General features: G+C 34.3%; 1 protein-coding gene across 2 annotated transcripts in view; it reads left to right on the top strand.

The window, feature by feature from the left end:
- gtdc1 (glycosyltransferase-like domain containing 1) overlaps positions 1 to 27817 on the top strand; it is a 295974-nt gene that overhangs the window by 188242 nt on the left and 79915 nt on the right. For both annotated transcript variants that reach the window (XM_039757369.1, XM_039757368.1), the window contains exon 5: positions 25291 to 25650. In XM_039757369.1, coding sequence (XP_039613303.1) covers positions 25291 to 25650 — 360 coding nt within the window. The remainder of the gene's footprint in view (positions 1 to 25290; positions 25651 to 27817) is intronic.

Consider the following 27817-nt stretch of genomic DNA (forward strand, 5'->3'; position numbering starts at 1 on the left):
TATCACAGAGTACATTCAACAAACAAATTATTTGGCAGAAAAGTGTCAAGGAACCCTACTGGGGCTCCTTTATACCAACAGCAATACATCTGCATAATGGTTCACTGTGATTGTGACAGCCAAGTCAGAACTTTTCTTTCTTTTCAATTTTCTTGCTTTATACTCATTCTGGTATGTGTTAAGACAAACGGGTGTGTGTATTTATGCATAGATGTATTTATTTATTTGTGGAACTTATATAAAAAAAAAAAAATCCCCCTGGGGAAAAATAAAGTCCTATCTATCTAAATGAAATCAGACTCCGAAATATGTAACAAGTGTATTAGTTTTTAAGAGACACATTTGTAAAGAAGATTGTGTTCACTCACTGAAAGCTGCTTAATGTTGATCCTTACATTTCTGTTTCTTTAAGTCTCTTCAAAGCAAGTTGCTGCCTGCTGGAAATCAATTGAATTTTTGATTAGTGGAGGCTAGGGAAGCTTGCGATTATTACCAATAAAGGAAATTAGATCAAATGATTTTTAACTTTGAAATTTGTGTTTAATCAAATTTAAGATAAAGTAATCAGTGAAATTGCCGTTGATTTATAAATAAGATAATTGGTGGCATTCCTCCCAAGTACCACTCACTGGCACAGGGACTGGATTTTATTGCTTAGTCAAACCTCCTTATTCAATTTTAAAATTGCCTATTGAATGAAATTCTCTGTGGACCTTCTACATTTGCTTCAATGCTACCTTTGCTGTAGGAGTCCTCCATCTAATTAATGTAAAAGTATATATCATGAAAAAGATAGGTATTATATACCAATTTATTGGAGTTTTGTGATTTTTACATTTAGGAAACCATTACTTTTCATAGAATTGAACTTCACTTTAAATCTATTGAATGAATTATTTTATTAGTGGAGACAGAGCAAAATAGTATGTGTTTTTAAGATATTTGAAGAGATTAGTTAGTGCACTACCAAAGGTTTCGGTAACTTACAGACTTTATGAGACTAAAGCTGCAGATATACTGAAATGAATGAAAAGAAAATTATGAATAATGTAAGTGGTTGTAACATATATGGCAATTGTTTTTGTTTTGTTTTGTTTTTGTTTTTTTTGCATTAATTTAAATACTAATCACAGATTTTCTTAATATTAAATGTTTTAATTTTATTACTTATAGCTGTTACATTTAATGGCACAGATTTTCTAATGACTTATCAGTTAACATAGTTACTTTTTTGTTTAAGATCACAATAAGTATAAACGTAATTACCAAATGCATCTGGGTAGTGTGGCCTAGAGGCAAAGGCTACACATTTTTCGCTGCAGTTCTTGACCCAATGTATCACAGTGAGTCAGTTCATGTGTTGGCTCTTCCAAGTTAAATACAGCTAAGCATTTGTTTTTTGCATTTGTACATGTAAAGAGCCTTGGTTTGTTGTTTGTGATAGAAAGGCGATTTTATAATTAAGAGTTGTTGTTTGACTTTACAAGGGATAAAAGATAATATGGTCTGTTTAGTTTTTGCTTAATCTCATTCAAATCTTTTTACTGCAACTTTAAATTACAGTACCCTGCAAATAATTAAAGTCATTTAAACATTGTTTTGTGTTGTTTTAAACATGGATTTATTGCATATAGCATTATTCATTAATGAATAAATATTAATATGTTTATCCCTTTAGAGTGTTTATAGGAATCATTAGAAATAGGCACATTTAATTTTAACTAATATTTATTTCTGTCTTCTGGTAACTGTATTGCTACTGACAGACTATTATATTACAAGTAATTCTAAATGCATGAAATTTTGTTGTAAGCTTATATTTGTATTTTTTTTTAAATTTTACTGAGAATTATAGCACCGTAGGTGTATTATTGCATTTAAAATTTCAAAAACAAGCTACAGTGTGAAGAGTCACTTCCAAAACCGTTGGTATGCCTTAAATAATGTGTCCTTTGTTATATGAGGTGTAGCATATGAAAACTTCACTAAATGACCAAACTTGACTTCAGGGCCACTAACAACAGACTGATATGCCTATGGGTGTAGTATATAACTATTTTATTGCTGTGTTGAATTATGAACTGGATGCAAATTTTTTGTATGACCTTAAATTCCTCTTTTTCGTCTACTACTCTTCTTAAATATGGTGTTCCTCAGGGATCCATTTTGGGTCCTATTTTATTCTCTATATACCTTCATCCTATTGGAGCTTTTTTTAGGAAAATTAACATTTCTTTTTACTGCTATGCTGATGATACTCAGGTTTATATTCCTGTCTGCAACTCTGCAATAAATCAACTCCACATCTGTCTTTCTGAACTAAGATCCTGGATGGCTAATACTTTTCTTGATCTGAATCAAAATAAAACGGAGTTGCTTATAGTAGCAAATTGGTTTTGGACTTCTCGGCTCTTTCTCTTTCTTTTGCAAAGTGCGCAATCTAGTTGTTCTATTTGACAGTAACCTCTCTTTTGAGAAACAAGTAAATTCTGTAGTCAAGAGTTGTTTTTTCCAGCTTCGTCTTTTAGGTAAGATCAAGCCTTTTTAACTTCTAGGGATCTTGAGAAAGCTACTCATGCTTTTATTTTTTCTCACCTCGATTACTGCAACTCGCTGTATTCTGGGATTAGCAAATCCCTGATACACAGGTTACAGTTAGTCCAGAATGCTGCCACTCACTTTCTGGTTTGGGACAAGAAAGCATGACTGTTTCTCCATCTTATCTTATTTACACTGGCTGCCTGTCAGTTTTCGAATTGATTTAATATCTAATTGCTAGTTTTTGTAACTTTACATCGGCTTGCTCCTGCCTATTTATCCGAATTGTGTGTTTTACACCAGCCATCCAGAGTGCTTAGATCTTCTGGTCAGTTGTCTCTTGTTGTCCCTCGTACCAAGGGAGGCAGGGTTTTTGCAGCTGCTGCTCCTCGCCTGTAGAACTCTTTACCTCATTACATAAAGGAGTCGTCTACAATTGAACTGTTCAAAATAAGATTAAAGAGTCATTTCTATTCACTTGCATTCCATGACTTTCAGTAATACTGATGGTTACCTCATTGTGATTATATTACATTACTTCTATTTATTATTTATTTTATTTATGTTTCTATATTTTATTTCTATTTATGTTATTTATGTTTTTTGTTTGTTTTATTTTATTCTATTATTGTAAAGCACTTTGGCCACAGCATTCGTATGTTGTTTTAAATGTGCTATATAAATAAATTGACATTGACATTAACATGTTACTGTTTTCTTAATAAAAACAAATTCCAATTCTTTTTTTTTGGATAACAACTTCTTTCTATGGTTTCCAAGTGATATGTTATATAAATGGAAGCATCTTTGTTTTTTTCATGTCATTCAGGCACTTGCCTCTTAAAAATGCATCTAACACCTCAACAAAATTCATTTAATATCCAACATCATTACATTTTTATAGCATTTTTAATTTAATATTGTACATAATTTTTATTTTGAAAATAGAGTACAAAATAGTGTGTGCTCATTTTGTTTAACAATACATCGATGCTATGACTTATTTGATCATTTATATATATATATATATATATATATATATATATATATATATATACAGTAATCCCTCCTCGATCGCGGGGGTTGCGTTCCAGACCTCCCCCCCCAAAACGATAGGTGGAAATCCGCGAAGTAGAAACCATATGTTTGTATGGTTATTTTTATATATTTTAAGCACTTATAAACTCTCCCACACTGTTAACATTATTAGAGCCCTCTAGACATGAAATAACACCCTTTAGTCAAACGTTTAAACTGTGCTTCATTACAAGACAGAAATGGCAGTTCTTTCTCACAATTAAAAGAATGCAAACATATCTTATTTTCAAAGGAGCACCGTGAAGAGCAGAGAATGTCAGAGAGAGCGCTCGCTAAGAAAAGCAAACAATCAAAAAATCGATAGTGCTTTTAAGTATGCAGAATCACCACGATAAAGCGGCATTTTGTAGAGGAGCGTCCGTGTCCTCTGTGCAAACAGCCCCTCTGCTCACACCCCCTCCATCAGGCAGAGAGAGTGAGAGAGACAGAGAGAAGCAAACAAATCCGCGATAGAGTGAAGCCGCGAAAGTCGAAACGCGATATAGCGAGGGATTACTGTATATATATATATATATATATATATATATAATATTCTGTGAGTGAGGCAGAGATTACTTCCAAAGGCTAAAGTGAGAGAGTAGTTTTTAAAGCAGGGTTTATAAACCAGATTTTGACCTTGCTATTTGGATGTTATGTGTTGAAAAAGTTCAGGCCAAAGGAGAAAATGTGATCTGTAGAGGGTTTACCTATTAAATCAAAGAACATAGTAGTCTGCTTTCTCCATAAGCCAAGGTATGTGATAATAGTCATTGCCCCAGAGTCAAAGGATATATTTTATGTATGTTAGAAGAAATTTAAAAGTCATTCAGTTTACTAAATAATAATGGTCAAATCTGTGAGGATGGAAGGAAATTAATAAAAATTGTGCTTTCAAATTTATCTTTGTTAGTGGCAACTAAGCCTAAAGGTGTCTATGTTCATTTTATTATTGTACATGCCTTTATACTTTTAAAAATTCTTGCTGCAGGTATCTGAGAATATTGAATATGAGAGAAACATTTTTTTTCTATTTTGTTATTGTACTAACAGTGGAAGACTAATAATTTGAAGTTTATGTAGCTATATGAAATGCTGAATGACTTCTAAACTTTTTTTTTTCTCTTTGATTACTTACAACAATACCCATGAAAGGTTGAATAAGCCCTCTTAATCATCATACATTCTACTGTAGTGTGTGTAAGGGTAAAGTAAGTGGTACTGCCAGTTTTAAAAAATAAGCGTTCTGGAGTCATTAGGATAAGAGACTGTGACCAAAGCTATGATCACTGGTGCCTTTTCAGGATACCAAGCACTTTCTTGGTAGTCTCTAAATATCAAACTGATTTCTCCTGGACCATAAGACATTTATAGACGAACCCAGAAGCAGTACTGTATTTTTAACTCTTTAAATGAAATCAAAGAATAGAAGTTGAGAAAGCCCAGGGTAAGCTAAAATAATGTAATGGTCTAATTGACCCAGAAGTTAATTGGGCAGCTGCTATATCCAAAACCTGCTTCAGAAATAAGCTGTGGTCATACAAGACCTTAATTATTTGTGAGTTTGTCCTCATAATAATATTTTTAAGTATTAATGCGTTTTGTTTTTTGTTGCAATCTGTTTGTCAATTATGATTATTGATCTGAAATAGCTTAATGTAGAATTGATTTAATTACATTTTGAATGTTAACTTCACAACTAATGTATTTTTACAAGAGTGCTTGAGCTTTCCCAGTTTGGAAGAACCTTTAGTTGAGCTGTCTATTTCTTCATATGTATTAGTATCAATTAAAACACTTTTGCCTAGTTTATTAGCTAGCTTCAGATTAAAAGATTGGTACATTAAGGTGTGAATGAGAATTGTGACCCAGGAGGTCTGAAAATTAGTAATCTAATTGAGCTTCATTCAGTTTTAATACTTAATGGAATGTTACAGTTTTGAAGGACGTAAAATCACTTTTTTGAAGACACGTGATGTGCAGCTAATAATTAAAATCAGTCCTAGTCTACCTTCTTGACCAGTGTTTAATGATATGTAGAGCAGTGAATGTTCAGCTATACAAGTGCTGGTTCAGCTAAATACATGCTGTTTATGTTACTGAACTAGGTTTCACCAAAATGAGACATAATAAAACTTGTTAAACTTTGTTCTTCTATATCATTAAACAGAACAGCTGTACTTCCACATAGGAGAGCATTTAGCAAAATGACACCTTTAAGTTGTTTAATGTACAATAAGTAGTTGAATAGTTAATGTTTCATACTTAGCAAATCATTGATGTTTGCACAGCTGGTGATAGAGAGAATTTTAATTTGAGGTACTCTTTTATATATGAACTGGTTTGGATTCAGATTCACGACTTTATTCTTTCATTCACAACTTAATTCATTCATTTTGAATCGAAGAAATATTGGGTAAGATCCAGAGATAAAATCTATATGTTTATTTAATACACAACCTGCAGTTTAAGATCACAGTCGTCCTTACAATGTTGCTTTCATATTTTGAAATGTTCGTTATTATATATCACCGATCTCTTGACAGGACAGCACAGAAGTATTCAAAAGTAGTGTCCTGAAATTTTCATTATTATATAGCACTGATCTCTCATGTTTTTCAAAACATTCTCAATCTCCATGCCCCTGCAGGCTGGTTGATGTAAAATCTGAATTATTAAAGTATGCTAAAGTTAATCATCAGTTTCTTGGGCATAGCTGGAATTTAACAGCAAAAATCAAGATCCATCAAACTTTCTCCTCTGAAACTACTTAGGTTTTATGTCCACACATGTATCCCACATGCCAAAACAATAATACTTTAGTGAAATTTATTTCTGTGCGACAAAGGACTTGATTAATTTGTTGGAAATTAATTTGTTATCCAACCATGCAAGATGGCTTTTAGAATAAGTCTGTTTAAAAATAAATATAAATATTGATAGCCAGTATGTGTTTTCTTGGTGAAACATACAAACAAAGCTGTCACTTGAACTTTCTAAATGGGACTTATCTAAGAATTAAACGATTCAATGTAACCAAATTCTCCACACCAATACATAAAAGTCTCTCTATTTCCACAGACTGCAAAAGTAACAAAATGTTAAAAAATGACCTGGGATTCTGGATACACCCCAGTTCACCATCTGTTGCACTGAAGTTTTGCTTAATACTGGTCCTATAGTTTTGTCTAAGGCTACCATAACAGGCTTCAGCTTCCCTTGGTCCTATGCTGAATAACGCATGTTTCAGAATTCATATGGTGGATAGATGTGTTTTTGTTTATTGTTAAACCCTTTTTTATTCATACTTCTACAATGAATCTTTTCAAAGTGCAGCCTTTTTTAAATATGCACAGTTTGTCAAAACTTTACCCTCTGAACAGCCCATTATAATGAATTTCTAAATTATAAGTATGCAATTAAAGCTAATATTCACTTTTACAAACCATAAAGTATGTTGTATGTGAAACAAAGAGACCAGCAAAGAAATTTAAATAAATATATAGGAAATGACGTCATTCGAGCTGGATGGAAGTGCCATCATTGGCAAGGGACCGGAAGTGATGTCATCAATGTGTGCCGGAAGTGACGTCATCAGCGAATGACCGGAATAGACGTCATCTTCGGGGGCCGGAAGTGACATCATTAGTGGAGGACCAGAAGTGTCGTCGTCAGCAGGAACCAGAAGTGATGTCATGGACGAGGAAATAGTTGTGGAGCCATTTTCACAGGTACGGATTGTTGAAGGTAAGTGATTATTATTTTTCTTCTTTGGTTCTAAAAAGTCAGAGAGAGAGGCATCGGTACTACAATACAACCCCCTACCTGGTAATAAATCGCTCACCTCTGGGCTTGTTGACTGCCTCCGAAGCACGCGTGTGTGACAATATATATATGTAAATAAAAATATATGTTTGTTTATTTATATATATATATATATATATATATATATATATATATATATATATATATGTGTATATATATATATATATATATATATATATATATATATATATGTATATATATATAGTGTTGTGTGGCCAGCTGTTCATCCGGGCCAATACCCCCACGCCGCCAGGTGGAGCTCTCCCTGCAGTATGGAGGTGCCCGAAGACCAGCAGGGCATTATGAACATTGGAGTCTTTATTCACAGCCCTGCTGGATACCATGAGGGCCGCCAGGAGTCACTGCAGGGAGGCCCAGAGACTATTTGCCTTACGCCCAGGAAGTATGTCATAGTCACGTGGACAAAGAGAACGATGTGCTTCCTGGGTGAAGAAAAAGAAGGATTTTTATCTGACCCAAAAGTGTTCCAGGTCACATGGACAGAGGGTGAAATGCTTCTGGGTCAAGGAGTATAAAGGACTGTGGGAGATCCCAGACGAACGAGCTGAGTTGGGAGGCTGGGTGGCTAAGCATCTGGGAATTTGGAGGATTGGATTATTGTATTGTATTGTTTATTGAGTATTTGGGAGTGGAGGGTGCTTTGTGCACACTATTATTATAATAAATAATAATTGGACTTTTTATCTGGTGTCTGACGAGTGGTCTGAGGGTACAAGAAAACCCTAATCTGTCACAATATATACAGTATAGTATGTATATATATATATATATATATATATATATATATATATATTTGCAGCTGGAGATCCACAAAGGGAGAAAAAAATGAATCACATCATAAAGTAGTCTTTATTCCTGAGCTTTCAACCCTTGCCAGGGGCCTTCATCAGATGATAATACTTAGACTTACAAGAATCAAATGCAATATATAGCAAAAATTACGTGGTGGGGAGGTGGCTAAGTCACTGTGATCAGAAGGGGGGGTATCGGGTGTAAAGTTTTATTTATTATGAACATGTTCTTCTTAAGTTTGCATATGCTGGATTTATGTCCAAGTATCTGATGATGACGTTCTCATTTGATAGCCAAGATTCGGCCAGCTCTTTGGCACTTTTATTACTGGCCTTAAATTTTACTTGTACGTTGTCCCAGTTAAATGTATGTCCTGTTGATTTAGTATGCGTATGGATCAGTGATCGTAAGTCCTTTCTTCTGATGGCAATGTGATGTTCCTGTATAGGTATTGCGATTCTTTTTGATGTTTGTCTTATGTATACCGCTGGGCAAGGACTGCATGGAATGCTGTAAACTGCGTTTCATGTTTCTGCTGTCGATTTCTTGTTTGTAGCATTGAAGAGGACCGTGTACAGATTGTTCGTGGGTTTGTGTGCTATTTTGATGCCTGACTTGGCCAGGATGCATGCTGCACGCATTAATCTTTAAATGCAAATGGAAGGCAATTTTTTTTGCATTGAAATGTTAAACAAAAAGGTATGTATACTATATTCTCCCTGAGCTCGTTGTTGCCCCCAATATATTTCTGATTAAGTATTGAGCTCATTGGATGTATTACAAGGTTATGAAACTCAGAATAAGCTAATTTTCATTAAATAGATGACAAGTGGAAAAGTATAAATTTTTACCATTACCACAAGAAACATCTTTCTCTTTTTACGTTTTATGTTATTTTTTTCCTTTTAGAAGGATACACTTTGATTTTTTTTTTGGTATGTACTAGGTGTACACATACATTATATAGACAGATCAACCTAAAGATAAAGTATAGTAGTACAGGAGAAATGTACCTTTCCATTTAAATGAACCAGTGCAGACGTGTTTCTACAAGTTTAACATCAGTTTGTGCATAACCAACATTTTTGACTCAGCAAGACATGAACATAAAGCCACGTGATGGCACTGTTCAGTGGCATTACAAGTGTTGAATGCTCTATATAGTGGCACACTCTGTTTGGATGATGTCAAAAATGAAAAAGGTAACATATACTGTATTGATATTTTACCCTCCAAACTTTGCATAAGTTTAGTGTTGCATTGTTAATATTTAATACAGAATAATCAACTTCTGTGCAGTCACATAAACTGTATTTAACTAAAAGAGAGGCAGTAATATGTGTTGCTTTGTCGAACTATTTGGCTGAAATAATTTATTTACAAGTCTTATGCATTAATTTGGACAGCAGATCCAACATCCTAACTTTTAATCCCATGCCTGATTTGCACAAATCATACAGATGTGCATTCTAAATTGGCCCTGTGTGAATGTGAGATGTGGATCCCTTACCCCAGGTTCAAGTTCTGGAAATTCCTGCTTTGTAGTCAAAGTCATCAGGATTGTCTGTGGTCTTCATGACCATAGCAGTAGAGTGTTGTACCGTGTTAGCCATAGATTGATAGAGGAGAAAGTAGGGTGAAATGACACCTTTTATTGGCTAACTAAATAGATTACAAATGGAAGCTTTCGAGGCAGCTAAGGCCCCTTCATCAGGCAAGGATGAAGGGGCCTTAGCTGCCTCGAAAGCTTCCATTTGTAATCTATTTAGTTAGCCAATAAAAGGTGTCATTTCACCCTACTTCCTCTTCATGACCATGAAATAGATTAAGTGGGTTTGAGAAGGTTGTTTATCATGTAATATTTATCTGTAAATTTTTTCTGTTTAGTGTTTACTATTTCCAAATTTAACTTATTCATACAGTAATCAACTTTCACCTACATCTGCCATGTATGGTTTACAGTTAAGTTAGTTAGTATGAAATGATATTGGTATAAAACCTCATAATTTGACAAGAAGCCCTTTTCTCAGCATTGTTGACTTTCACCTCAAGTATTAGAATACCAAGTCCTGAATTTTAAACAGTCCTTTAAATTGCTGATAGAAATTTCACTATGCATTGACCTTATTGAAAACTGAAGGGTGACTGGGAAATGACTTTATAATGTTTTTATCATGCACCCAAATGCTAAGCAAGTGTTAATTTTAAATTCTTTTTATTATTTCATTTTAGAAATTATGTGAGAAAGGTTAAACATTTTTAACTCAGCATGAATCCTGTAAACATCACAATCCATCAGTAAGAGCAGGGAAGAAAGATGGTTTGTTTTCACACTTAAAGGAGACATGAAATAGAGTGTCCTTAACTTAATCACCACCTTGTTTTACTGCATTTGCATACATTTACATATTAATTGGACTACAGATTAAAATTGGTTTTGTAATTTTAATTAAGTGTCCACAAAGGTGTATGATTAGAACTGTTTAAAATACAGTAAGACATAACTAGAAGCCAAGGCTTTGGTGCAGATTTTTTTTTTTTTGAGGCCTGGGTGACTTTCAGGGTCTGTCTCTTTTATAATAACTAATCAACTAATCTTTTCTAGATTATATACAGCTAAAAGAAGGTGTAGATTTCTAAATCCAAGTATGATTTGTGTTTGTAATTAAAAATTGCTTATACATAGTTGTTAAGGTTCTACAGTAGTTTGTAATATGACTAATAAACTAATTCAAGATTACTCAGGATAGAATAAGGATATTTCTTTATTATATCATGAAAACATGATTGGATGTTCTTACAATTATAACTTTATATACTGCTGTGAAGGGAAAAAAGGACATTGAAAAATAATTATGGAATAAGATGAAAAACGTAGATACTTATAAGTTGAGAGCCAACACCTTTCAATCCATTACAGATCATTTTGTTAAGATGATATCTAATCACTCCAAATATCTCAATTTGTTTTTAAAATCTGGCCAATATAGTTTGCCTAATTTGAAATGAAAGTCCTTTTTTTACTCAAAACTGAAAAGTGAGGTGTCTTTATTTTTAGCTTTGAATTGTTAGCATTGTATTTTGATTCCATTTTAATTCCAGATTTTAACTTTGTGCTCATATAAAACATCAGCTCACAAATACAAGTAACTTCAATAAATTGATAAATTCATAGTACTGGCATAAAGTCTCATAATTCACCAGGCTAGCAGTGTACAATGTATAAAAGTGGAGTGACGACATAAATACTGGAATTTTCATAGTGAATGGTAATTTAAAAGGACCTGTCAGTATATAAGAAACTAATATGATTAATGCAATTTTTCAAGAAAAACCTTTGCTCATCTCTCATCTTATCATCCCAGTTTGCTTCCTGCATTTCAAAAGCTTGCATATTGTAACTATTTTAGTTAGCCAATAAAAGGTGTCATTTTTGACTTCTCATTGCATCCATAATGGCCAACATGGTACAACACCCTACTACTAGAAAAATCAGTAAGAGAATATGCAAAAACCACGCAGACAAATGCAGTATCAAATAATCAAAAGCAGATTTCCTGAGCTTCAAGACATCATTGCTAACCAATATGCCATCATACCCCGTTTAATACTACATCACCCAGACATACGTTTTCTAATCTGCTTATCTAGTTTAGTGTCAGGATAAGCCAGTACTAGACTCTGCAATATCTGTTACAAGGTTCATTGGATGGTCGTTCCTTTCATGGTACACTCGGGTACACATTCATGCTCAGTCATGCAAAACCAATTTACTTTCCTTAGTTAAACAATCATGAGGGTACAATGCAGATTGCCTAGTGAAAAACACATGCAAAAGTTTGTTATAGGTGTAACACTATATTTATCTGAAGCTGCATATAAGACCAATTTTATTTTGTTTTCACAAAACTGTTTTTATCTATTATTGATTCCTATTCCCTGCTGATTTTAAATTTCAAAAGTTATATTTTATTACAGTGTGGTTTAATGCCAAGAAAGAGCACCACAGATGTGGTGTTTGCTCTGAGGGTGTTGATGGAGAAGGAGAAGGCCAGAAGGAGTTGCATTGCATCTTTGTGGATCTGGAGAAAGCATATGACAGGGTGCCTCGAGAGGAGCTGTGGTATTGTATGAGGAAGTCGGGAGTGGCAGAGAAGTATGTAAGAGTTGTACAGGATATGTACGAGGGAAGTGTGACTGTGGTGAGGTCTGCGGTAGGAGCGACGGATGCATTCAAGTTGGAGGTGGGATTACATCAGGGATCAGCTCTGAGCCCTTTCTTATTTGCAATGGTGATGGACAGGTTGACAGACGAGATTAGATAGGAGTCCCCATGGACTATGATGTTTGCAGATGACATTGTGATCTGTAGTGATAGTAATGAGAAGGTTGAGGAGACCCTGAAGATCTGGAGATATGCTCTAGAGAGGAGAGGAATGAAGGTCAGTAGGAACAAGACAGAATACATGTGTATAAATGAGAGGGAAGTCAGTGGAATGGTGAGGATGCAAGGAGTAGAGTTGGCGAAGGTGGATGCGTTTAAATACTTGGGATCAACAGTACAGAGTAATGGGGATTGTGGAAGAGAGGTGAAAAAGATAGTGCTGGCAGGGTGGAATGGGTGGAGAAGAGTGTCAGGAGTGATTTATGACAGACGAATATCAGCAAGAGTGAAAAGGAAGGTCTACAGGACGGTGGTTAGACTGGCTGTGTTATAAGGGTTAAAGACGGTGGCACTGACCAGAAAGCAGGAGACAGAGCTGGAGGTAGCAGAGTTAAAGATGCTAAGATTGGTGCTGGGTGTGATGAGAATGAACAGGATTAGAAATGAGTACATTAGAGGGTCAGCTCAAGTTGGACAGTTGGGAGACAAAGTCAGAGAGGCGAAATTGCGTTGGTTTGGACATGTGCAGAGGAGAGATGCTGAGTATATTAGGAGAAGGATTCTAAGAATAGGGCTGCCAAGCAAGAGAAAAAGAGGAAGGCCCAAGAGAAGGTTTATGAATGTGGTGAGAGAGGACATGCAGGGTGTAACAGAACAAGATGCAGAGGACAGAAAGATATGGAAGAAGATGATCCACTGTGGTGGCCCTAAAGGGAGCAGCTGAAAAAAGATTTTATTACATTGTCAGTTTTTTTTTTTTAAATATTCTTTTCATTATTATCATTTAATAATAATAATTCTTTGCATTTATACAGCGCTTTTCTCAAACATGTTTTTTTCTAAATCCCCTGTCCCCCTTGTTCTCTAGTTTAAATAGTTCTTGACTTGTGCTTACATAAGGCTTCCCAACACTTGACTGCTTCCCCGGTTTAAATTTAACACACACCATTGTTTCAGATCTCATTTGTCCCGAAAGATTCTCTAATAAATCATAAGCCGGTGTTCCTCTATCCATCACTAACTTTTAAGCTACCATTTACAATGTGTATGCCTCTTGATCATAGTCTTACTTAAACTCATCTGCAGAATAGTCAGAACGTAAGAGAAGAGAGAAACAACTGTGCCTACGCCAGCTCTGGACATGAAGTTTATCCACATGCACCCATAATGTGTGTCTTGCAGTCAATTTACAGTACGTGTGTATGTGAATGACCACAGTAACTGAGCGACCTAGAGTTTAAAGGTGACTTATTAGTTCCTGTATACCTGTTGAGGGTGGTTCAAATTTTACAACTATGGAATATATTCACCTTACACTTGCAAAACATCAAGCAAGACTAGTATTGCACTGGCTCATTTTTGTAGAGAAAATTTAATTTCTTATTTTGTCCTTTAAGCAAGTGATTATAATGATTAGCTCAAAATAACTAATTGTTACACACCTGTTGACTCCCTGTATGCCCCTATCTCTTCTCTTTATTAAATCTTATTATTATAAATTTCTACTGTACATATTTGTATCCAAAGAAAAGAGAGAATCCAGTGGAATCATTCACAGTTGGCAATGTGTGCAACCCAGTAAAAAACTTTAATGGCACACACAGGCACACAGGCACACACTCCCTAAACTATACCCTCGCCAGTCAGTTTGACTTTGTATTTTTAAACTTTTTTTAGGTGGTGAACACACATTCTCCTATTGTGACTTTGTTGTTTGTTGTAATGGACAATTAGTCAGAGTATATTTTATATAGGGCTGCTTTACAAAACACACAAAGCAACAATTTAAAGCAACAAGATAAAAAGAACATTGGTTTTGACTGAGATTCAGTGTTTTTATGTATTTATTGAATACAATGTATGCTAGTAATCAGAAAAAAGAACCTATGCAAAACAATGATTTTACTTCCTTTTTCTTTCATCTTTAAATGTAGGCAATATGTTTTTTACCACATTCACTTTGTAAAAAGTAAAATAAATAAACCTTTATCAGCTTTTCCAGAGCTTCCTACATTGAGGATGATAGAATAGCTCACTCATCTAGTCATCATCAAAACACTTCCTGCGCAGTGTTAAAAAAGGCAGACAACCTACAACAATATGACGCGTTTTTCGTTCACTACAAAATTTGTGGTTATCCTTTACATATGCAGCAAACATGAAATTACAATGTCTAGAAGAAGGATTAAAGTAAATGAAGGAGTACTGAAATTCTATTTGTGAAAATAAAAGGCTCTTCTGCGTAATTTACTTTGGTAGTTCAACATTTTTATTACATCTACAGCTAATTTCCTGTTACACACTTACATACATTTGCTAATAAAGAAATTAAATATTTGTTTTGACTGTTTTTATTTAATTAATAGGAGAAAACTTACTTATTTCTTAAAGGCATAATACTATTATATTTTTAAAGGTTAGAAATATATTTCATTGTTGTAAACTGTCCATCAAATGCCCCATTTTTATATCTGCTTATTCAAGTACTGATTTATGGAGAACTTGATAACTATACCATTAACAGTCATCACAAACAAGGGACATGCCGTGGATAAGGAGTTAGTCTATCACATATTCTGTGTATACTGTATCCTGCTACCTGCATCACACATAAGTAATATACTGTATCATGTAGTGGCAAAACTAGCTTTATACAGGAGGCCTTTTTAAATTGTCATTTGTGAGGGAATTGACTCAAGCCATAATATGTACATGAAGATAAAGCCTGACCTTATGTTAGTCACCAGACATGTTTTTTGGAATCCATCATCCTTTGAGAACCTATTTTCAAGCTTTTTTATATGTTTAATATAGCTAACCTGATATCTCTCTATTTCCCGTACAGCTTTAAGAGAGGTTCTTCGTAACATAAACCACTTTACTGAAATCTGGAAGCACTTTTGTCAAAGGATGCCTCGGTGTTGGCCCAACACTGTTTGTCAAAGACATATAAAAAGCATAGTATGATTTTACATATAGCATTTTGCTCACAGAATATAAATAAATGCACAAAGCAAATGCATTATACAGAGACTAAAGTTCCTGATGTAATTATAGTGGAGCTAAGCTAGCATTGTGGAGTCTTTGGGGAAACATAATATTACTATATCATTTCTTTGGTGCGGCTTGGAAAGTTTTTCAGAAACATTTGGAAACATTTTTCTTATAATATACTTAACTATTGAAGTGTTCGAGTATAGTTTCCATGCTTGGTGCAGCATGCAATTGATTTTACTGTTTAGCTGAAATAATTATCAAACTTTACTTGCCTTAAATGTTAAAACATATACTACATATTTTACTATCCATATGGCAGTTTTGATAGCACTCCACACCCTGAAATAATACTAAGGAGACCAAAGAGAGAAACTATAGGGAAAACAGAAAGTGCTAAAACAATAAAACCTGTTGTCCGATTGGGCTTACCTTAAAATGTTTAAACCCCTTTTAATAAGTTGTGCAGGTAGTAGCTTGCTCACATGCCCACCTAATTACCAGTCAAAAGCACATCTTTTCTTTTACCCTCATCCTCCTAATAGTTGAGTTTTCACCCACCCTCTGTTAACTCTACATTCAAATTGTTACTGGGAGTGATCATTTTGAGCAACTCATCTTGGGGATCGCTTTCAGGCAACCCCAGAAATTACTTCCAGGACTGAAGGCAGCTTTCCATGTTCTCAAGAGACACCAGAACTAGAAGTCTTTATATTCACTTCTGGTGTTTATGCACCCTTGAGGGTTTAGTTTCCCTTAAAAGGCCAGATCTCAGCTGCCTTTAGTATCTACCGAACATCACATATGTGTCCTCTAATTGCCTGAAGACATTACCACCTGTGGAATTTTCTTCCTGGCCTCTTTTTCTTTCTCCAATCTTGCCGACTCTGTCTCTCTCTCCACCTCTCTGTCTCTCCTGAAAAAGGTCAAACAACTTTGACAACAAGTGGGAAAGCTAAATGTTTCTACCTGAGCCTTCTTCCACATACAAGTATGTTTGTTCAGGACACTCCCCATACATGAAGGGCTTTTAGTTGCTTGATTTCCCCTGCATTCCCACACTGCCGAACCTATTCTGCTGCTAGTTTGGCATTCCTTCTCTCTGATGTATGTTTTCTACAGAAATTGTGTCTATGCTGTGTTAACGACCTTGTCCCTGACAACTTCTTGAGATTCTGGCACCCTAAATAAATATAATTCTTTTTTTTTAATTCTGAACCTAGTAATGGTAAAATATGTGAATAAATATTTATTTTATATTGTGCAGCTTCTTTTTCACTTTTTAAGGCATTTTAATGTATTGCCAATGTAAAGCAAAAAGGCCAATTGGTAATTTATACAAAAATGAATATTTTAGATGATGTGATGTATCCCTAATTCCAATTTTAGTCATTGTCCTCAAACATTCCAAAGAACTGATTTAATCAGACTGATCATTTGTCAGAAATTATGGGGAAATATTTAGCTGTCTTCTTAACTACTAATAATTTTTGAAAGTAGCACTCAATAGTAATTCTTTTTAAGCTTAATATTTATAATATTTTGAGTTATAATGCCAGCCACTACAATATCTGTTTGTTTAACCTTCTTGTACTGTTACTTTTTACATTTTAATTTATTACAGTTTGAAACTTTAGTATATCTATTATGATTTTTTTAACTGTAGTTCAACACACAAAACTCTAACACTCAACCAGTGCAAGGCATCACATTTTAAAATATACATTCATCCATTTTTGAATCTGCTTAAACCAGTTCAGGGTTGTAGAGGACCACAGCCCATCCAAGAAGTGCCAGGTGCAAACAACAACCCAGTTCATCACAGGGGGGCCCGCTCTTGCACATGTACTCACTCACATGGTGCTAGCTTACAAGTCACCAGTTAAGCAAGATGAAGTTCAATTTCTAAAATATGGGGTGAAAGCCAATGTCTTCTGTGAAAAATGTAGCCATGGAAGAACATGCAAACACCACACAATGACTAGGCCAGGATTGAAACCCATTTTTCTGGAGCTGTGTGGCTATAGCACAAATTACTATGTTTTTCAATTCCTATATTTGAAAATTAAAATATTTAATCGAAATATTAATGCTAAAGCAGTTACTAATTTCATAACCAGGTGTGAAAGTGTAATAAAAAATTTGTCTGACTATTAAATCTTCTAATATTTTCCTGTGATGGGAGGTAAAAATTGATATTCACCAATAGTTCTCATCCTGTATGATGGAGCTTTAGCAATTTTGCAAACAAAACAGTTGAATGAGTGTAGAGAATTATCAAAATTGCATCATGGCTGCAATTTATGCCAAGTTGTCTCTAACAATATTGACTTATGGGTTGAATACATATGCACTTAGATATTTTCTTGTTTTTGTATTGACACTTAGAATTTCTTTAGAATGTTGCTTCAACAAACTCCAGCTTAATAAATGTAGTATAAAAACTCCTAATTAAATGTACTAAATGAGCTGTTTTATTGAAATACATGTAATACTTGTCTAAATCCTAGAGAGGAGGTTATTTAGGAAAAAATATTTTTTTCACATATATTATGGTCTTTTAATCCATACCTATATATCCATACTAATCTTCTGTATTCCAATTTGTCCCATTCTAAAGAAATTCGTCATTATGTTGACATTGTACAACTGCAGTACATTCTATAGTTATCAAAAAACTTTTTTCCAAATATTTTAAGAAAGTATAATGATTCTTTTGTATTGTTATGCTTTGTCTACTGTGTATGTTTCAAAATGACTTACTGTATAGAGCCTACCCATTCTCTCTCAGGTTTTTAGATGCTTGAGTTACTAATCTTGTTTAATAGGTAAAACCTGTGTTGATCGTGAGGGGTTGGGGAAAGAGTTTTCTTGGAAAGAATTCACTTTTTATGCTTGCTATTTATGGGACAAAGATAAAAGCTATCCATGATGCTCAGTAACATGCAATCCAGAACTCTTTCACTCATAAATGGATCTGGCCTAAAATATCAGCTCTGGTGCCAAGACTTCAAATGTGGTTTCTATTCATTCAGCTTTGACATCAACATCTTTCCAGAAATCTATCTATCTCTTTCTGTAGCGCTCTCTCTCTCTCTGCTTGCCTGTGACCAAAATGCCTAGCAGGAGAGTCATACTGTATATTATGTAAGTGAGGTTTTTGCTTGGTAAATTTGCATTGTGTCAATATTGTTATTACAGTATGTAGTTTAAGTAGAACTTGTACAAATTTTGTTGGTTTCCAAACAAATCTTAATGTCAAACACCTGAAACAAATGTAGCAGACCAGTTACATTAGGAATTATAACCTACACTGATGTGACAACGTGCTAATATAAGAATTCCTTTTTGATTAAAAAAGAGATACCTGAACAAAATAATTTTTTTTTTTTTCAGAAAACTGTAGTGTTTGCTCATTTTTGTTTCCCAAAGGTTATGGACAGGTTACAGATATTTTTATTGTATACATTTGCACATAATACTAGTTTACCAGTGTATACTATGTGTGAGTGAAGATTTATGTGCTTACTACTTTACCATATGTCATGCCAGTGAAGCTCGATAGTAGCAGACTTGGATTAACTTTATTATTAAACTGTTAGTTCTTCAAATTACTGATAAAGTAAATTCTATAGAGTAGCTAATATTCAATCATAAATTATTTTTCATATATATTTTATCATATTTTGTTAAAGTGGTTAGAGTTGCCATCTCTGGTTTTGACTCTGGCATGGAGACTTCTATGCAGAGTTTGTCTATTATCCCCATGTTCAGGTTCACTTCCTCCATTTAGTTCTCAAAGACATCTTGTACGGTAAATTGGTGAATTTAATTTGCCCAGCCCAAGTGAGTCAGTGTATGAGTGTAAACATCAAACTCAAGGTTTTTTCCCTACCTTACACCTGCTGTTTCTATATAGAAAAAATCAAATTCAATAAATGGCTAGTTGGATCAATCTTATTTTTTAATATTTCAGCAATGATGCAAAAAACGGAGCATCACAGGGTAAAAGCATACGTTTTTATGTTTTTAGGGACTCTGTTGAGTTTTTTGAGTGGGTGCTTTCCGTAACAGTTCCTTCTCACTTTCTGATTGCAGCTTTTTTAGGTTATTTTGATTTCTTTTTCTTTATTGTATTGTCCATAATTAAATTATGGTAACATGGTTACTTGAAATTTTCTGAGTATAGTATATACTTGCGTATAAGTCGGGTCTTGAAACTCAGAAAAATAATAAAATCAGACCCCCGACTTATTCACCCATTCAGAAATACGACACTTACGTTTTTTTTTTTTTTTTTAAACATCTTGCTTCCTCCAATCTCGTACCCGTTTCTCAGACACATCGAATCTTGTTGCAGCAGCGCAGTTACCAATTTCTTTCACATCTTCAACGACTTTTAATTTAAATCCAGCTTGATATTTTCTTCTGATTAAACGCTCCATTGTAGATAAGGGATGCTTTTACAATAAAGGTGTATGAGGGTAAGACATACAAAAAACACAAAACAGTGCAAACGTCTCTTTGAAATAGTTTGGATTTTACCTTTTTGTCACGTAGGCACAAAACATAGGAAAAAAAATGGCAGTGTGCTCCATGGTTATTCTATCAGGTGGGCGTTTGCATTTTATAATCTCTTGGACCAATAGCGTGAGCTTTCCGCATTCGACTTATATGACCAACATTATAAAATACCAGAAGTTATACGGTAAAATCAAGCCCCGACTTATCCACGGGAGAACTTAAAACTGAGTATATACAGTCATATGAAAAAAGTTTGGGAACCCCTCTTAATTGTTTGGATTTTTGTTTATTATTGGCTGAGCTTTCAAAGTAGCAACTTCCTCTTAATATATGACATGCCTTATGGAAACAGTATTTTAGCAGTGACATTGGATTAATAGAAAATATGTAATGTACATCATAACAAAATAAGACAGGTGCATAAATTTGGGCACCCAACAGAGATATTACCTCAATACCTAGTTGAGCCTCATTTTGCAAATATAACAGTCTCTAAATGCTTCCTGTAACCTTTGATGATTCTGGATGGAGGTATTTTTGACCATTCTTCCATAGAAAATCCCTCCAGTTCATTTCAATTTGATGGCTGCCGAGCATGGACAGCAGTGCTGGCTGGTATATCAGTTCATACCAAAAACTGTTTTTTATTTTTATAATGATATTGATTTTTCTTTTACCGCAACACCGGTTTAAATTGCCTAAACGACATTCAGAAGGTGGTGTAGCAGGAAACTGTTCAAGGGGGGGACCTTTTTCACTGATACTCCGCTAATCACATACAACGGAGTACATGCATTAGTGGTGGTGTTGCGCGGGGGCTCTTTTTCACTGCTACACCACTAAATTGGCATGCAATGGAGTACATCCGGTAGTATATGTATTGCAGGATGAAAATGGATAGAGAACATTCTGAAACTGAAGCTGTAACTGACGATAAAGTTAAACATAATAACACAGAAGAACTTTTGCCAAAAAAAAGGAATCACGTCCGTTGCCTGGAGATAGTTTGGTTTTAAAAGGTTGGATGTGGGCCATTATGTTCAAATGTATGAATACTGTTTCTATACTGCTGAATAATACTGCAAGCCAAGTACTTGTTTTATTTTTTTTCAATACAGTGTAATGTACCTGGGTACTGTGTAATAGTGTGACGACATGTTGACTTTTTTCTGGACATTTCTACTTTGTTCTCGCTGTTTATGTCATGGTTAAAGTTGAACATCATAAACTAAACTTCATCATAAAATTAATATTTAATTTACTAGATTTTCTCAAACTCCGTCATAAGTTATATAGCACATTAAATGCTTTGTGTTAAGTGTTCCCCGAGCCATGTTAAATCGGTACGTGCTTCTTAAACTGACTTCCTCATGTAATGAGGAGGTGCCAGCAGCGATCGCCACACAGAATGCATTCACTTCATGATATTCCTGCTCCATGAACATTTAGAGTGCTAAGATAAATACTTGATATAATGAAACAGCATTATAAATGCAAGTTGCAGTTATATTATTTATGTATATAGCTTAGCTTGAAGCAAGGTCCATATTAATGCAGTTTGCCTACATGATGGTTCAGTTGGTAAAGATGTCATCACCAGGTTGCACTTGTTTTATTTTATTTTTATTAGGTGAATACTATGTAATGCACCTGGGCTTGAAGTCTTGTAGTATTATTACTGGAAGTTGCACTATTATTTATGTTATTGTTATAATTTATTAGTTTAAATATTGCGCAGTTTAATGATGGTAAGGTTGTTTAAAAAGTCACTTTAACGTGTCAGTGGACAGAGATTAACATTAACAGAAAGTGTAGTTGGTTTACAAAAAATATTTACTATTTATTCCTTTTCTAAGACATGTTCAGTGCAATACAACTTTTGACAAGCACCTCTGGATATTTTACTAAGTCTAAATGCCTCTTTGGATGGTTTAAAATATGTTGTCAAAATTATAGTTTAAGTTGTTTGCAAAATTTGTTCAATATAAAGGTTCTATGTTTTGACTGCATCTGGCATGCAATGTGATTCCTTCTCTTCATTAGTGCCACCCCCTTGAAAACTATCACTTTATGGGGCCATGCAAACCTGTATTGTGTGCACATTAAAACATTTTTTGTACAATGCTCATGACAGTGGAATAGGTTATTCTTAGCTAGTCTACTGCAGTAATTGCAGTGGAAAATGTGGTTAGCATCTACTCATGCATGGGGAAAAAAATACCATGAAACTGGGATAATTTAGAAAAATACTGTGATATAGGATTTTGGTCATACCGCCCAGCTCTAATGGACAGCCTGCTTCAAATCATCCTATAGATTTTTGATGATATTCAAGGCAGGGACTGTGACGGCCATTCCAGAACATTGTACTTCTCCCTCTGCATGAATGCCTTTGTAGATTTTGAACTGTGTTTTGGTCAATGTCTTGTTGGAATATTCAACCCCTGCGTAACTTCAACTTTGTGACTGATGAACTTTGTGACTGATACATGAACATTATCCTGATGAATTTGTTGATATTGGGTTGAATTTATCCGACCCTCAACTTTAACAAGGGCCCCAGTACCTGAACATGATAGAACCTTCACCAAATTTGACAGTAGGTAACAGGTGTTTTTCTTGGAATGCTGTGTTCTTCCACCATGCAAAGCACTTTTTGTTATGACCAAATAACTAAATTTTTCTCTCATCAGTCCAAAGCACTTTGTTCCAAAATTAATCTGGCATGTCTAAATGAGCATTTGCATACAACAAGCGACTCTGTTTGTGGCGTGAGTGCAGAAAGGGCTTCTTTCTCATTCCTCTGCCATACAGGTGTTCTTTGTGCAAATTGCGCTAAATTGTAGAATGATGTACAGATACACCATCTGTAGCAAGATGTTCTTGCAGGTCTTTGGAGGTGATTGGTGGGTTGTCTGTAACCAGTCTCATAATCCTGCGCATTTGCCGCTACTGTATTTTTCTTGGCCCGCCAGACCTGGGATTAACAGCAACTGTTCCTGTGGCCTTCCATTTCCTGATTACATTCCTTACAGTTGAAACTGACAGTTTAAACCTCTAAGATAGCTTTTTGTAACCTTCCTCTAAACCATGATACTGTAAAATCTTTGTTTTCAGATCTTTTGAGAGTTGCTTTGAGGATCCCATGCTGTCACTCTTCAGAGGAGACTAAAAGGGAAGTACAACTTGCAATTGACCACCTTAAATACCTTTTCTCATGATTGGACACACCTGTCTATGAAGTTCAAAGCTTAATGAGCTAATCCAACCAATTTGGTGTTTCAAGTAATCAGTATTGAGCAGTTACATGCATTCAAATCAGCAAAATTACAAGGGTACCCAAATTTTTGCACGGCCAGTTTTTCACATTTGATATAATTTCATACAACTAAACACTGCTTCACTAAAAATCTTTGTTCAGAAAACACCCCAGTACTCAGATGTCCCTAGGACATGAAAAACATCCCTCTGTTATCTTTTTTGTTGAAAGTAAATTATTATGCAGTTTGAGAGCGGTTCCCAAACATTTTCATATGACTGTATGGTACATAGAACTAAAGTATAGTGAAGAAGCATGATCCATACTCTGTTGTGTCCTAAAATGTCTTTATATATGTTAATATGAAATGAAATTGAGAAAATGGATAAATGCATTCCACAAAAATATGGTATTATGATTCCTGTCACAACTTAACCCAAAAATGGTATCAGAATCCAGAATTTTAATATGGTGACAATCCTCAATTTGAAATGGGTTGATATATCTTTATTTAGCTTATTGCTTTCACTAAATTATTAGATGTTAAAATAACTGGAATATGGTTACTGTACTAGGGTCACCTTAGTTTTGAAAAGTAAAGCTCGCCCAGCACTGTTTATTTGTAGTATATGTGACTTGCAGTATCAATTGCCACATTTGGGAAATTCAACTCTACAAATTTTATTTAACGCTTTTCATGCCAACCAAATGAATGCAAGTAAGCTTAATTGGGGAACTCTTAATTGGGATGATGTGAGTGATTATGAGGGTTGACACTGAAGCCTCTGGTTCCCCACAATTCTGTAATGCAATAAATGTCCATAGAAAATGCTATGAAATTTAGTTATGATCTTATCCCTTTCAATCTATTGTTTTATACACTACCAGTCAAAGGTAAAACAATCTTTTGATAGAAATTGATACCCTTTTAGTTGAGATTGGTTAAATTGTTCTACTAATATATCCAAGACATTACTAGAGTTACTAAGGGCTATTACTGCTTGAAATTACTGAATAGTAATTTGTTATTTACATATGCCTGCAAAGACCCATTTTCAACAGTCATTCCTTCAGTGACCTAACAGCTCCATTAGCTTATTCTTAATTAGACATTTTATTTGATATTTGGTTATTAGAGAACCCTTTGTAATTGCATTAGCAATACTGAAACCTGTTACTGTGTTCACATGGATTGCAGGATACTAGATTTAGAAGTGCAGTTCTGGGTTCAAATATGGCCAAAACAAAATGGATCTTTCAAGAAACGTGTCAGTCTAATGTGTTTTGCAGAATCAATCTTATTCTGTGTGACAGAATACCAAGAGACTGAAGATTTCATACAAAGGTGCCCATGAGAGAAGAGGGCAAACTGGATCCAACCAAAACAGTTTGGGTCTTTATAATACGGAGAAAATGTTTGACAGAAACCTGGTCACTTATTATTTGCACAATATTTGCAAATATTCTATACTAGGGCATTACAAGATTGTTAGTGAGATTAACAGTGATGGAAAAAATGAAACCATGCAAACTATTGTACAGTATTTATGGAAAGTATTAGTACCAGCCTTACCATCCACATTCTTTGACAGTGATGCTACCCAATGGTCATAATGATATTATGTTTTATGTTGGTCTTATTTAGCTGTTTAAAATAATAAATTCCCATCCCAGGTTTATGATGTAAGATTTATTGTTTTTTTAGCCATTATTTAAATTAAATATTTAATTTAATTTAAAAATACAATGTTTAAATTGTTTCTGTTCTGTAATGTTGTATTTAAAATAAACAACCTTTTCATGATTTTAACACACTTTGTGTAAATTTCCAATATTCTTGCCATGATGTAGTATGTAATTGAGTTATTCATTGTTTCAGATTTCTTCCAGATCATAAACTGGAAAGCCTTTCTCAAAGAATTAACACCAAGGATGTTTTTTGCCATCAACCATCACAAAGTTCATTGATTTATGAAGGCTGCAGCAGAACTAAGGAGCTATTAATTGAGAATCCTTCAGAAAGAGGCATTGAATACAGAGCAGACATATTCCAGGATGGATCATCGACCTCACCAGTTAGTTGTCAGAATCTAAACATACTGGAAGGATCAGAAAGAACAGCTGTTTCTCCTGAAGAAGAAAATAATCTTTCTGACAGAGTAGGTGGAACGATAATAGGTAGCCACAGAGTAATAACATCTCAGAAGCATCCACTACATATTGTTTGGCCTCACAGGTGGTAAGTTGTAGAATTTATATTTATGATATAAAATCATATAGTTGTATTAGCATAAAACTAAAGATTGCATCGACATACAACTAAAAATTTTAGAGTCTAAGATGTTGTTTTTTTTGTTTTTTTTTTGCTACCACAACCAGTATCAATGCAAAATGTCCCCAGAAAAAAAGTAAGGGAGAGACTGCTATTATTTGAGATTGTGTCTTTGTTTAAATGGTGCTTTAATGGGCACTAATAGTATCAGTTGAATTCATTTTAATTAGTTTTACCTGTTTGCCTTATTTAATCGGCCCTACTAGCATATTAGTTCTTATTACCTGTAATACTGTGACTGAACATTTTGTAGTTATTCAGTGTGTATAAATGGTAATTAGTTGAATTCTCAAAATTAAAAAAGCACTCACATTTAAAAAACTGCAAGCCCCAAGGCTTTTTGTGTTCATTCAAAAAATACAAATTTCCAATCTGGCTAAGCATTCCTTGAATATACATTGGGCAATAGAATTTCAGGAGCTGTTAAAATAAAATGTCAGCAGAAATCTTTTTGTAATCATATGTTCCTCAATTATGGTATAAAACAAATACCTTTGCTTTGTGTGCTACCAACTATCAGTATGTGCTGACAATTATGCTCCCTTTGTTAATTTGACTAACTGAAGTCAAGATTTTGTGATAAAATTTGAATCCAGCTTCAGCTAACTGTAGAATAATTTTGTGGCCACATATTGTATTTATAAATTTTGCTTTTATTCTGCTACATGTTTGGGGTTTGAAGAGGTAAAACCATCTGATTATCTTATCTAAGTGTAATGTAAACACTGTGTACAATTTCTTTTATATATATATATATATATATATATATATATATATATATATATATATATATATATATATATATATATATATATATATATTCTTTGTGGTTTAATCTGCATGTGGCCTGATTAGAGTTCACTTCATCCCCAGATTATGTGCTTGTTTATTGCTGTGGGTGCCGGGAGGATCAGTAGGTCAGTTTTTCTTTCCAGAGGGCAACTGTTCACAGGTGAAGAAATAAGTATGCCACACCGTCAGGACAAATCGCCTTTGCAGAGGATTTGACTTCCAGCACATTAAAACTCCAGAAGCTCTTGCAGTTGATCGGGAGCAGCTGCTACCTAAAGGGATTTTCATTTTTGACTCAAAATGTCTGAACAAAACAAAAAGTAAATTAAGTCACTAGTAGCAAAGGAAATTTACCTTTAGAGTGTGTTTTTCTCTCTCTGCATCTCCCATAAGGCATTTGTCTCCATGAAATACATCACATGCCCTTGCTGCTAGCCAGTGTTTTTGCTATGAAACATGATGCATAGAACTTGGTGAGGTTTATGAGGCACTTAAATGTGATGCTCTTTAACATATCTGCTTTCATCTTTTCTAAAAGTTTGCATTAAGATATATGTGTGTTTCCGAATTAATTCTATGGGTAAATTGGAGTCTTGACATATTTCACTTCTTGGTTTAAAAATGTTTGCTGTAAATACCAAATCCAGATGTAACATTTATAACATATAATGCATTATTTCCTGTGGCTCATGTTAAAAAAAACACCCTAGGACAAATGTTATTGCCTGTTGAGTTATTTTTACTATTGTTGACCACATGCACACCAATTTTAACCTACCGTAATGAGCTGTCTGTATACAAGGTATGGTCATTATAAGAAGGAAAACGTAGCACTGTGTTTTACATTTAGATAATTCATTGACAGTGACATTTTCAGCTGAGTCCTAAAATGCTCGCTTTTTATTTATAAGTTATAACCGTTTTAAGGGAAATCATAGTCTTTAACTGGGCTTAAGATAAGAGACTTTTGGGAGGAAGAAACATCAACAAGCTAGGACTGATGTAGCTACAGCTGGCTGGGTCTGAATGTCAGCTGGTTTGTTGACTTTTATTTTTCTATTTTCTGTTTCTCGATCACTAAAGCTAGTTTTCAACAGCTCCTCATCAGTTGTGGTACATAATTAATATTTAAAACACCTTATAATATTTTTATAATAATAATATATATATATATATTATATATATTTTAAATAATGAAAGGTATGATGCTTCACAAACGTTTAAACTCTTGGTTAGTTCTTCAGTGTAGACTGTAACTGTAATGCTGGCAAGATATTGTAGT

The sequence above is a fragment of the Polypterus senegalus genome, chromosome 6, assembly GCF_016835505.1.
Source record: "Polypterus senegalus isolate Bchr_013 chromosome 6, ASM1683550v1, whole genome shotgun sequence".
NCBI lineage: Eukaryota > Metazoa > Chordata > Cladistia > Polypteriformes > Polypteridae > Polypterus > Polypterus senegalus.